The 12241-nt window shown below is 43.7% G+C and overlaps 1 protein-coding gene and 1 long non-coding RNA gene across 7 annotated transcripts; one reads left to right on the forward strand and one right to left on the reverse strand.

The window, feature by feature from the left end:
* Nucleotides 1–1746: 1746 nt before the first annotated feature.
* Nucleotides 1747–6935, reverse strand: cavin2b (caveolae associated protein 2b). Its single transcript, XM_003458632.5, has 6 exons — nt 6554–6935; nt 5734–5874; nt 5531–5632; nt 4345–4611; nt 4123–4275; nt 1747–3881 (listed from the first exon to the last, which is right to left on the reverse strand). Exons 1-6 carry the CDS (start codon nt 6800–6802, stop codon nt 3513–3515), a joined length of 1281 nt encoding a protein of 426 aa, XP_003458680.1. The 5' UTR covers nt 6803–6935; the 3' UTR covers nt 1747–3512.
* A 141-nt stretch (nt 6936–7076) lies between these two features.
* On the forward strand, nt 7077–11407 carry LOC106097022 (uncharacterized). Of its 6 annotated transcripts, XR_003214187.1 has the most exons (4): nt 7077–7722; nt 7859–7902; nt 8951–9146; nt 11064–11407. It is a non-coding gene; the product is annotated as an uncharacterized LOC106097022 (long non-coding RNA). The 6 variants fall into 6 exon arrangements; XR_003214186.1 differs by having other exon boundaries at nt 7077–7902; XR_001223351.3 differs by having other exon boundaries at nt 7859–9146.
* The last annotated feature ends 834 nt before the right edge of the window (nt 11408–12241 follow it).

Below are 12241 nucleotides of genomic sequence, written 5' to 3' on the forward strand. Positions count from 1 at the left end.
GTTAAGGCGTCTGGGGAGGGAACTCAAAACTGGATTATAGATGGCAGACAGTTGGTGTCGTAAACCACCGCCTCTGTTCAAAGATGGTCGCTCACAGTGGACATAGATGGCCTCTTTCACTCCTCTTTCAAACCATCTGTCCTCTCTGTCCAATATGTGAACATTGGCATCCTCAAAGAGTGACCTTTATCCTTAAGATGCAGGTGGACTGCTGAGTCTTGTCCTGTGGAGGTGGCTCTTCTATGTTGTGCCATGCGCTTGTGAAGTGGCTGTTTGGTCTCTCCAATGTAGAGGTCTGGGCATTCCTCGCTGCACTGTACAGCATACACCACGTTGTTAAGTCTGTGTTTTGGAGTTTTGTCTTTCGGGTGAACCAGTTTCTGTCTGAGTGTGTTGCTGGGTCTGAAGTACACTGGGATGTCATGCTTGGAGAAAACTCTCCTGAGTTTCTCTGATACACCGGCTACATAGGGGATGACAATGTTGTTGCGTCTGTCTTTCTTATCCTCCCTCGCTGGTGTCTGATCTTCTTTTCTGTGGCTCTTTGCTGACTTTATGAACGCCCAGTTAGGATAACCACATGTTTTCAGTGCTTCCTTTACATGTGTGTGTTCCTTCTTTTTTCCCTCAGGCTTAGAGGGAACATGTTCTGCCCGGTGGTGTAGGGTCCTAATTACTCCAAGTTTGTGTTCCAGAGGGTGATGGGAGTCAAAGAGGAGGTACTGGTACGTGTGTGTGGGCTTCCGGTAAACTTCAATGTTGAGGTTGCCATTCTCTTCAATGTGCACAGCGCAGTCCAGGAAAGGCAAACAGTTATCCTTTGTGTCTTCCCTGGTGAACTTGATGTTTTTATCCACAGCGTTAATGTGCGCAGTGAAGGATTCCACTTCTTGTGTCTTGATTTTGACCCAGGTGTCATCTACATATCTGTACCAGTGGCTGGGTACTCTCCCTTTAAAAGAGCCAAGAGCCTTTCTTTCCACTTCCTCCATGTAAAGGTTGGCTACAATAGGTGACACAGGGGAGCCCATGGCACAGCCGTGTTTTTGTCTGTAGAAGCCTTCGTTGTATTTGAAGTATGTTGTGGTAAGGCAGAGGTCTAACAGTGTGCAAATCTGATCGGGTGTGAAGTTGGTCCTGTCTTCCAAGGAGCTGTCTTCTTGTAGTCGTTTTCTGACAGTCTCCACTGCTTCCGTGGTGGGTATGCAAGTGAAGAGAGAGACTACATCAAAGGACACCATGGTTTCATCTGGATCCAGGGTAAGTTTCTGGACCTTGTCGGTGAAGTCGGTGGAGTTCTTGATGTGGTGTGGGGTGTTCCCCACGAGAGGTGCAAGGATGGTAGCAAGGTGTTTTGCAATGTTGTAAGTAGCTGAGTTTATGCTACTGACTATGGGTCTGAGTGGGACCCCTTCCTTGTGGATCTTAGGAAGTCCATAAATGCAGGGTATGGCATCCCCTGGCATCCCCTGGATAAAGGCGGTGATATGTGAGGCGGTCAATGATTTTGTCCTTTTCAAGGTCTTGAAGGCAAGTACAAACAGTACTTCAGCAGTACTTTGGTACGTCCTTGGACGACTTTTACCTGTGAGGAGGTACTTCTCACTGTTTGTGTCTGTGCTGGCTGAAATCAATCAATAGTCGATTGATTTTCTTTATAATAACTGTAAAGCTTCATAAACTGAAACCTGTGTCTATGTTCATCTGATCAGGAATCAATCATTAAATCAGAAGCAGAGGCAGTCGTGTGGTTTCACAGGTTTTATTGATTATATAGAGGATTAGATAATTGATTGGAAGAGGAAATCAGTTCTTTGGCAGCACAAAGTTTGTGGTAAAATAAAAACAAGCAAAACAGAAATGCTACACCTGAAAGCAAGAAACTGATCAATAAGTCTGATCAGATCTGCTGAGGAGGTTTACACTCTGGTCACAAATACTTCTGTATGGTTAATAAGTAGGAAAGGGCAAGTTATTGAAAAGCTGAGTCCCTCAGAGAGGAAAAAAATATAGATCGAATAAGAAAACATTAGATAAAAATTCATGTTTAGTAAATCAACACAGCAACTGAAACAGGCAGGAACCTCAGGAGAACCTCAGCAGAATGTAAAGAAAACATCAGGGGAACTTTAGGAGAACATATCAGTGGAATGTAGAGTAATGTCAGAGGAACCTTTCAGGGAATATTTGGAATATCTTTGGGAGAGCTTAAGAAGGCACTGGGGAATGTTTAACTTTAAGTGAAGCAAGTTCCAAATGTAAAAATCTTGTAGAAAAGCTTCAGTGGAACCAACAGTTGATCTTGAGAAACTTAATGGAAAATTTAGTTGAACATCAGAGCAGTCAAAGATGAGAATTCTCTGGAGAACCAGACTGAATCTTTTGGGACAAAAAGAGTCTAAGAGAATCAAAACCAACCAGTTTAACCAAATAACAACTCAACATAAACATCAGAGGAACATTTTAGACAACACGTGGTTAGAACTGGGATTGTTACCGGAATACTACAGGATCCTTGGAGATCATGCTGGGAATGTCAGTAGAACCTTGACAGAATGCTTTGGGGATCCTCAAGGGGTCATTAGGGTACTGCCAGGTTAACAATATCTAGGGATCTCCTGGGAACCTTAGCGGAACACTGGTATAATGTTCTAATAACCTGAAGGATCAGATTAGGTGAACACTTGTAGAACATTTTGTCAATCTTCTAGGGGTCTGTTTAGCACCATATTAACCTTGTGTTCCCTGAGATCTGGATGATTGACAGGTGAGGGTTTAGAACATCACTGGGTTCCACTGGGTGAATGTTTTATGTTTCGGATCAGGCCAATCATCACAGTTACATCGGTCAGCTGCTTAAAAAGGACGCATATCAGTAATAAAAGAAGGAACGTAAAAATCATCCTGTTCCTGCAGAAACCCCATATCTCCAGGTTCTAGCTTTAGGTTTCAGATCAGTGGAGTAACTAAAGTTCTCGACGTCATGCATACTTCAACCTAAAACACTAAGGAACGTAACAGATATGTGGTTTACAGGATCACATGTAACACTGGACTGGACTGTTTGTGGGGGTTTATCAATACTCAGAAATATATATAAAACAAACCTGAGCTCCGAACTTTAAAGGAACATTTCAACATTTTCGGGTCTGTAAATATGAAACTACAGCAAACAGCTACTTAGACTAGCTTAGCATAAAGACCAGGAACATGGAGAAACCCCGGAGGGCTCGGAGAGGATGCTTTTTATTGAGGGAACTTTGGAAATGTTGGAGGATGCCTGCGGTTCTTAAACTATACTGTAAACCCAGAGGAACTTTAATATGACCTTTGGAGAATCTTTAAGGAATTAACTGCGGAACTGAAGGAGAACCTAGGAAGAACCTCTGTGAAAGGAAAACCTAAAAAGAACCCAGGCACACAAATGTTAATTTAAGAAGATGAGGACTTTCTGATTGATCATAGCTCAGGTTTGTTTTGTCTCTTATGAAACTCCATTACCAGAGGAGTGTTTAGGATTCATTCACCTTCTCCTCCTCTCCTTTCTCCTCCTGAGGGAGGGTGGAGGATAGAGCATACTCCTCTCCAACTCCCTCCGAAACCACCGACACATCAGCCTCCACCACAACTGATGTCTGCTGCTCTTTCACCACCTCCTTCTCCTCTTCCTTCTCCTCTTCTTTCTCTTGTTCCTTCGCCCCCTCTTTCTCTTCCTCCTCCTGCTGCTGCTCGGTTGGGGCCAGCTGGGCATGAACTTCTGTGAAGGAGACCTCCTGCTCAGTGCTGCCCAGAGGGGAGAGCTGGATCTCAGCCTCAGTAGTAAGTGTCTCCCCAGTTGGAGCGGAGGCCTCTGGAAGCTGAGATTCAGAGTTGCTGCGAGGCTGTAAACACAAAATCAGAGATATGAAATCCAGAGAAACCCAAGGGGAACCTCAGTGGAACACCCGGACATTGTTCAGAAGACTTTGGTGGAACATTCCATGTGGACTGGGTAACTTTAGGGTAACGTTGTGAGGGGAACATACTGGGACCTAATGGGTACATTGGTGGTGTCTCTGGAAAATAGTAAAAGGAACCTTAGAGAACCCTGATGTTTTTGTGTAATAATAAAGAACTCTGTACCTTCCTCATGTGGAAGCTCAAAGGTGAAACCTTCAGGCTGGCGGTCTTTTGCTTGATCTTCTCTCTTTGTTCTGCAGAAACGATCTTCGTTCCGATCTTCGTCATCTTCTTCTCAATGTTCTGCCTGGAGAACGCCTTCTTTAGGCTGTCCACCTGTAGAGAAGAACACAATTACCTGTCTGTGTGACTATTCTCACCTGTCTCACCGTCTTTATTTCTCACCTTCTTCAGGCTGGATCGTTTCAGTTTCTCAGCTCTGGACTTCTCCATGTTCTCCAAATCTTGAGGCCACGACTCCTCGTCTTCTACCTCTGCCTCCAGCCCAACGTCCTCATCAGATGATAGGTCGATAGTCTGGAGCCCGCCCTCCTGGGAACGGTTGCCATCCACGCTGCCCAGCTCTACTTCCTCGCCTTCCTCCAAAATCTCATCTCGAGGGTACGGAGGAGGATCCTTCACAAAAACAGTGGAGGGGATCTCGTTCTCCTCCTAAAGTGGAACACAGGAGAGCATGAGGAGGCTGTCTGGTGATCTGTGGAGGAACCAGAGACCTCTCCTCTGACACCAGGGGGATCTTGGTGGAAGGAGAACTTAAAGGTTTTGATAAACCAGGAAAAAAGCAATTGTGCCCAGTGAGATCTCTTTTTTTGTTTCACCTCTAGTGGAACCACAGAGAACAGAACCAGAACCAACAAGAACCTGAAGAACCCCAGCAATGAGTGTGTGCAGTGCTGTCCACGTAAACACAACAGGGGAGGGCTTACAGAAGAGCCACACACAGTAACACACTCTGACTCACACACACATGTTAAAACTCATGAGGAATGTTGGGTATTTAGGGAGGATGGGAGTGTTTACTGTCAGTGAGAGAAGACAGTACTGACTTTAAGTATACTGACTGTAGTACTAACTGTAGTATTGACTACAGCTGAGTCCTGCTCACACCTCATAAGTACACACTGATACTGCAGTACTACAGCTTTACTGCACACCGCGTCAGCTGATATCAGCCCCGAGGACAAGGTCTGGAAATAAAAACTGACCTCATGACTCTGCTGACTGTCACTGTGATAACCAGATCACATGACCACTGTCCATTTTTCCAGTTCAGTTCCCGCAGCAGCCAGTGGCCAAATAAGGCGACCGCCTGAGAGCCAGCTGGACCCTAACAGACCTCCTTTGTTCATAACTACAACTCCCAGCATGCCTCAGAGCTCCTGGTCCAGGTGTCACTCACAAATGATGCTGGGGTGGGAGGAGCTTTGTAGCAGGTTGCACTCACCTGCATTCATGCAAAAAAGCCACAGCAGAAAACAGGAAATCCTGGATATTCCTGAAGAGGCTCAGACCAGCTGATGGGGTGCCTGACCTCTGACCTTTGACCCACCTGTACAGGGGTATCACTAACCTGGAAGATGAGGACTTTGAAGTTGTTCCTGTTGATCAGGTGGGCATGGTTGGCCTCCAGCTTCTTCACCTGCATGCCCTGACGCTCCATCTTATCACGAATCTGCATCAATGCACAGGTGAGAGGGTTAGGGACAGGTGTTCTGTAAATCAGTGCTGTGTACTGACACATGTGTGCCGCATACTTGTGCTGGGTTCACTGACCTCTTTCATAGTGACAGACAGCTTGCGACTTTTGTCCAGCAGTTTGCTGACCGTGTTCGAGGTGAAACTTTGACTTTTGGACAGTTTGGTCATGTCAGCCTGGATCCCCTTGACCACGCCCTCCATCTCCACCTGGTGCACCTGAGATGCAACCAGCCAATAACCTCGGTTCAATAGTTCATCGGTAACAAAATCTGAGAGGATCCCAGAGATTACACATTTGAATTCTGGACATTATGGACGTACACATGGTGTGCTTTATTTGCTGTACATTACCTGCTGCTTAGCACTGCTATAACTGATTTTTACTTTTTTATTTCATCCTTGTTCTTTTCTTTTTCACTGTATATGCCGCTCTCTGCACTCTGAATCCCCCCGTAGGGATAAATAAAGTGACTGAAAATTCAGGAAACATGTCCCAAGCATTGCTACTGATCCGGAAAAACAAACCCAGGCTGTAGTGCGAGCCTGCGGCCTAATCTGCAGTCTGTAGTAAACGTCTGTCAGTGACAAACACGACAGGAATCCACAGTTACACCAGAGCTCAACATGTGGCAGGCAGCAGCTGCCTCACGTTGGTGTGAGAGCCAGAAAGCGAGCGGTCACAGAGAGAGGAGAATAAAGGTGTTACAGGGAAATCAGGGAGTTTTTTGACTGGAGTTTGGTCTGGACTGTGGCTGAACATAGCTGTCTTTGATCCTGGAAACACCAGCACACTCTCCTGTTTATATTCCAGGATAAACTGGACTAATGTTGAACTGAGTTTGGTGAGAGCTTCAGGACCCTGTGTCAGAGCCAGAGCCCCCAGGTGTGACCTCACCTCCATCTTGTGCTGGTTCTCCTGCACAGCGTCCAGCATGTTGACCAGCTTATCCAGCAGCGTGAGGACTGTGATGGCGTTGACGGGACCCTGACTCATCTTCTCCGGGTCCAGTCCCGCCATGAGAGAAGAGGGCGAGGCCGGGTCCTCTTCCTGCTGGTTCTCGGGGTCTACCTGGTCCTGGTCCTGGTCCATGTTCTGAGAGGGGACAAGCAGGTCCTGAGACTGGTGGGTTTCCGTGGTTACCATGATGGCAGCGTCAAAGCAGAAACTCCAAAATGTCCAAAACGTCCCTGCTGCAGGAAAAGTGCGGAGCTGCTTCCTGAATGCTTGCTCTCAGTGTGTGTGTGTGTGTGTGTGTGTGTGTGTGTGTCCTGCGCTCTGATTGGCTGTCTCTGAGGAAAATTTTTCCGTCCAACTTTCCAACAGTGGAAGCATCCACACCTTTAACTGCTTCACTGCCACAGCCTGACACAGACTCAGAAAACCTTCACACAGAGATGGACTTTTAATGTGGAAGGTTCACGTTAGTGTGTCATTTCTTGTCAGGTGTTGTCAGGTGTCTGCTCCTGTCAGAAAGCATTCAAACGTTCACAAACTGACCTGAGCGACACGTTCGTGGAGCTGAAGGGTTAACTCTGCAGCCTCGGGGTCTGCCACACCCACAGGGGAGGGGGCTGTTGCTGTGACAACAGGGCAAGAAGGGCTGTTTGTGTTTGGAGACAGAGAGAGAGGGAGGGAGGGAGTCTGTGTCTCTCACTCATGTTTTTAAGGTGAAGTCATCTGGAAGGAAACACTCCCTCTCTCTCCATGTCAGTCTGTGTGAAGCTCTCTCGCTCACCGCTCACGTCAGACAGGTTCTGTTCGTCGCTCTAACGTCGTTTTCATAAAGTTTAATTCAGCTTTATTTATACTCTGCAGAGTCACAATAGTCAATTCAATGATACTGGGAGGAAAGCCCCTGCAGTATCAGAGAGGAAACCCTGACAGCCAGACAGCACCTGGCAACGGTGGAGAGGAAGAACTCCCTTTTAACAGGAAGTAACCGTCTGCCATGTGCTGTGGTCACAGCAGTCTAAGATCATCACAGGTGTACCCTCAGAGCCCTCCCCAGTCCACAGATGGTCTTTACTTCCTGTCCAGGACCTGCAGAGTTCTCACCTGGCCAGGTAGGCCTGCTGTCATGTGACTGCTCAGGCAATATGGAGGAAACATGTTTCCTAAAGAAACAGATAAACGCACTAAACATGATGGAGGCGCTCAAATGAATATAATGAATGTAACGTTGTTTGTATGTGTAACCAGCGCCACCTGGAGGAGGAGCTTTGGAAACGTTGTGGGTGCGTGAGGTCAGTGCTCTCCTGTGATGATGGTTATTTTAAACAGTTTAATGAAATGTTTTTATGGTGTAACATTTTCACTGATAATCTTGCCTCTGTTGTCCTTTTATGTTCTTTTGATTCAAACATAATTTTGTCTTGGTGAGTCCGTTCAGCCATGATGGACGAAAGGTTAAGTACGAATGATTGGGAGAAAGTCTTGTAGGGCGGACTCACCTCTTTGTTGTTTCCTTTGTTTGTTTGAGCCACTTCCCTTTACAAACCCTGGTTACAGGTCACACACAGTGCTGATTCCCAGACCCGAAATGTTTGTGGCCCACAGTTGATGATTTACAGTGCAGGGCTATGTGCCTGCACCTTTGGTTTGATATGTGCAGCTGGGACTTAGTAAAATGTGTCTGTCTGCGAATGAACGATGGAATAAATGAATTAATCTCTTCTGGGCATTTTGTTCAACGTCTCAGTGCTCAGTCACATATGTGACGTTATGATGTTGTTTCTATGTCATTGTGGTTCTGTAGCTGATCTAATCGATTATTTCTGTTCTAAACTCAGTTTTAATTTCACTAAAAACCAGTTTGTCTCTAATCAAAGACATAACTGAGCTACAGTAACGATGTTCACACGTACGGAGATTCACTCAGACTGTCTTTAATATTCACACAAACCAACCTGAAACCACCTGTTGGTACTGGTGCTGTAATCACTTGATGATGATGATGCCATACTTGTGTACTGGATGTACCTGAAATATTAAATCTAATAATTACAAAGAAGAACCGCTCTCCTGTGTGTTGTGGTCACAACCACACGGAGCTGGGCAGTTTGATCTGCCTAGTGCTGTCATCACAGGTGACATGAAGCCTGGTCAGAGCTGGAGAACCACAGAGGAAGAACTCGGAGTTCAGCTCACAAAGAGAGGAAACAGGAAGACGCTGAGTGTGTTAGAGAGAGGAAACATCTGAATATCTGACGTCAGCTCATTAAAACACATTCACTGTGTCACCATGATAACGCAGGGAGGAGTGTCAGCTGTTATTAAAGTCAGTGTTTGTAGTCCATCAGTGAGGAAGAGGAGGGTGAAGGAGGAAGGAGAGAGCACAGCTTCCTTTGACCGAGAAGGGTCTGGCTGGAGCCACTGTGGAGCACCATATTGTGACCTCCACAGTAACCGGATACACGTGACCTCCACAGTAGCTGGAAACACGTAACCTGCATGAATACAGTGGAAACCTTGCAAGTGGATCGTAAAGGTTGGGACAGACTCTTTCATATGTACATATGCCGTTAGTGATTTCATAATTCTAGGAATCATCTAATTTGCTTACACTGATCATGTTGGCACTCTGTTTGTGTTACAACAACGGTCATTTTTAGATTTTGTTTTTTTTATCGTGCTTCATGGCAGAGAAACACACAGATATGTCTGTTTACTGGCCCTGGTTAAAGTATGAGAGCTGGATTAAGGGCTTCTGTGGGCGACAAGACAAAAAATACACATTTTGCATTAAAATATGATTTTTTGTTGGCATCAGAGATGGAAAGTAATGAAGTACAAATACTTCATTACTTAAGTAGAATTTTCTGGTATCTGTACTTTACCGCTGTACTTTTTTGTGCCTACTTTATACTTCTACTTCTTACATTTTAGCATGAGTACTGTAGTTTTCGGGTCATAAGCCGCTACTTTTTTCCCCACACTATGAACACTGCGGCTTATACTGACGTGCGGCTAATGCATATTTTTTGTCATGCAGCCAAAAACATTTTGCCTGGTAACAGTAGACCAATTAAAATGATAAGTAGTGTATATATACGGTATATATTTTTATCAGTTGTTAAGAAACATAATGTTGTTTGTGCACTGTTCTGGAAAAAAACCATAAGCAACGTATTTTGTGTGTTACCGATACGTACGTATACTTAAATGTAGCCGTGTTACAGGTGCTGTTTGAGGGAAAAAAAGCATTTGCAGTATGTATTTTTGTATGTTACCATAACGTTTATGTTACCATGTTTATGTTACCTTACGGATTAAATTAAACGTTAAAAATCCTCACGTGTAATATTTCTGTGTAAATACCCATATGGAAAAGAAATAGAAAAAACTTATAAAAGATTTGCATCAGATGTGGCCTACTTCATATAGTGAATCATATAAGGCTTATATGATTTACTCATGAAAGTGGCCACTTTCTCATTACTTTCATATATTGTTTTAGTAAGTATCCAAAAAATACAAGTTTCATTTATACAATTTTCAAGGGATCTTATATCTGTTTTCACTCTTGTATGCTTTTCATACAAGTTTCACACAAGACAGATACAAACTTTATAAGATTTATATATATCTTTTCCATATGGGTATCTCATATTACAGGTGAAACGCATACGGCTTGATAATCCGGTGCGGCCTGTACAAAATAGATTTTCTTTCTACAACTAGAGCATGCGGCTTTTAATCAGGTGCGCTCTGTAGTCCGGGATTTACGGTATATGTACTTTGTACTCCCTACATTTTCAAATCAGGGTTGTTACATATACCCCACCCCCGCGCTGCGGATGCAAAATTACTTTAAACTTTTGTACAGTACAAAAGCCTGTACTTCTTACTTCCACTTGAGTAAAAAGTTGAGTGAATACTTCTACTTTTAGTCGAGTATTTTTAAACAGAGGTATCTAAACTTTAGTAAGGATGTGTGTACTTTTGACACCTCTGGTAGGCATTTAGTGGTCAGTTTAAAACGTATTTGATTTTTACTTGTTATCGAACAAATTCACTTCACTACTTTTCACTATCAGTAACATCAGTGCACATTGTTCCATTTACTGCATATTGCACTTTATTCATGTCTTTCATTCCACCTGCATCAACATTGAAAGGTTTGTCACAAAACGATTTATATATTTATAAATACTAATATTCTCTATTCTATTCTATTCTATTCTGCTTTTTTAATTGCCCAGATTTTAGTTAGCCTTTGTTACATTGCCTGTTATATGTCGATAGATACGTATGTTACAAATAAAAGTGTCTGGTAAATTATGTTTTTTAAAAAAAAAACATTTTCTCCCCAAATCTCTTACATGCTAACTGTAACGTGTTATTTCTGCTAAAACCTTAACTTAAATGTGTATATGGTGTTTATCTGTTTTTCTCTCTGTTTTAGATGCACATATCAATTTGGAATTCTGCCTCAAAGCCAGAATTGCACCACGTGTTGCAGAAGACTCTTTCACTGCCCTCTGTGCCCCACTTTCAGCCCTACTGTCAGGTCAAAGATTGAGGAGCATATAAATGGACACATTAAAAAAGCTTTGCCTTTCAAAAGTATGTTGGTATTAAATATACCTCATAGTTAAAGTTATAAATATGCACTTCTTTTCAGCACTTCTGCAGTCTATTTGTTGACTTACAAGTTGCTTTTCACATTGTATAGGGTGAGCCATTTATATGGATACACCGTAATAACATGGGAATGGTTGGTGATATTAAAGTCCTGTTTGTGGCACATTAGTATATGTGAGGGGGCAAACTCCTCAAGATGGGTGGTGACCATGGTGGCCATTTAGAAGTCGACCATCTTGGATACAACTTTTGTTTTTTCAATAGGAAGAGGGCCATGTGTCACATCAAACTTATTGGTAATGTCACAAGAAAAACAATGGTGTGCTTGGTTTCAACGTAACTTTATTCTTTCATGAGTTATTTACAAGTTTCTGACCACTTATAAAATGTGTTCAATGTGCTGCCCATGGTGTTGGATTGTCAATGCAACCCTCTTCTCCCACTCTTCACACACTGACAGCAACACCGCAGGAGAAATGCCAGCACAGGCATCCAGTATCCGTAGTTTCAGGTGCTGCACATCTCGTATCTTCACACCATAGACAATTGCCTTCAGATGACCCCAAAGATAAAAGTCTAAGGGGGTCAGATCGGGAGACCTTGGGGGCCATTCAACTGGCCCACGACAACCAATCCACTTTCCAGGAAACTGTTCATCTAGGAAACAAATTTCCCACGTGTGGGATTAATAAAGGTTATCTTATCTTATCTTATCTTATCTTATCATAATGTGGTGGTGCACCATCCTGCTGGAAAAACTCAGGGAACGTGCCAGCTTCAGTGCATAAAGAGGGAAACACATCATCATGTAGCAATTTCAAATATCCAGTGGCCTTGAGGTTTCCATTGATGAAGAATAGACCCACTATCGTTGTACCCCATATACCACACCAAACCATCACTTTTGTTTTTCCAACAGTCTTGGAGGGATAGAAAGTCCATGAAAATGAAATGCCCTCATTGTGATCTCAGTCTTCTTTAAAAAAAACTTCAAGGCTC

Source organism: Oreochromis niloticus, linkage group LG15, assembly GCF_001858045.2.
Source record: "Oreochromis niloticus isolate F11D_XX linkage group LG15, O_niloticus_UMD_NMBU, whole genome shotgun sequence".
Lineage (NCBI taxonomy): Eukaryota > Metazoa > Chordata > Actinopteri > Cichliformes > Cichlidae > Oreochromis > Oreochromis niloticus.

Bases quoted from the DNA above. Each gene is read 5' to 3' on its own strand.
- cavin2b (XM_003458632.5), bottom strand. From the start codon at position 6,802: ATGGTAACCACGGAAACCCACCAGTCTCAGGACCTGCTTGTCCCCTCT. The intron at 4,276-4,344 runs GTGAGAAATAAA...TCTTCTCTACAG, and splicing joins AACGATCCAGCCTGAAGAAG to GTGGACAGCCTAAAGAAGGC. The intron at 3,882-4,122 runs GTACAGAGTTCT...TTGTGTTTACAG, and splicing joins TGAGCTTCCACATGAGGAAG to CCTCGCAGCAACTCTGAATC.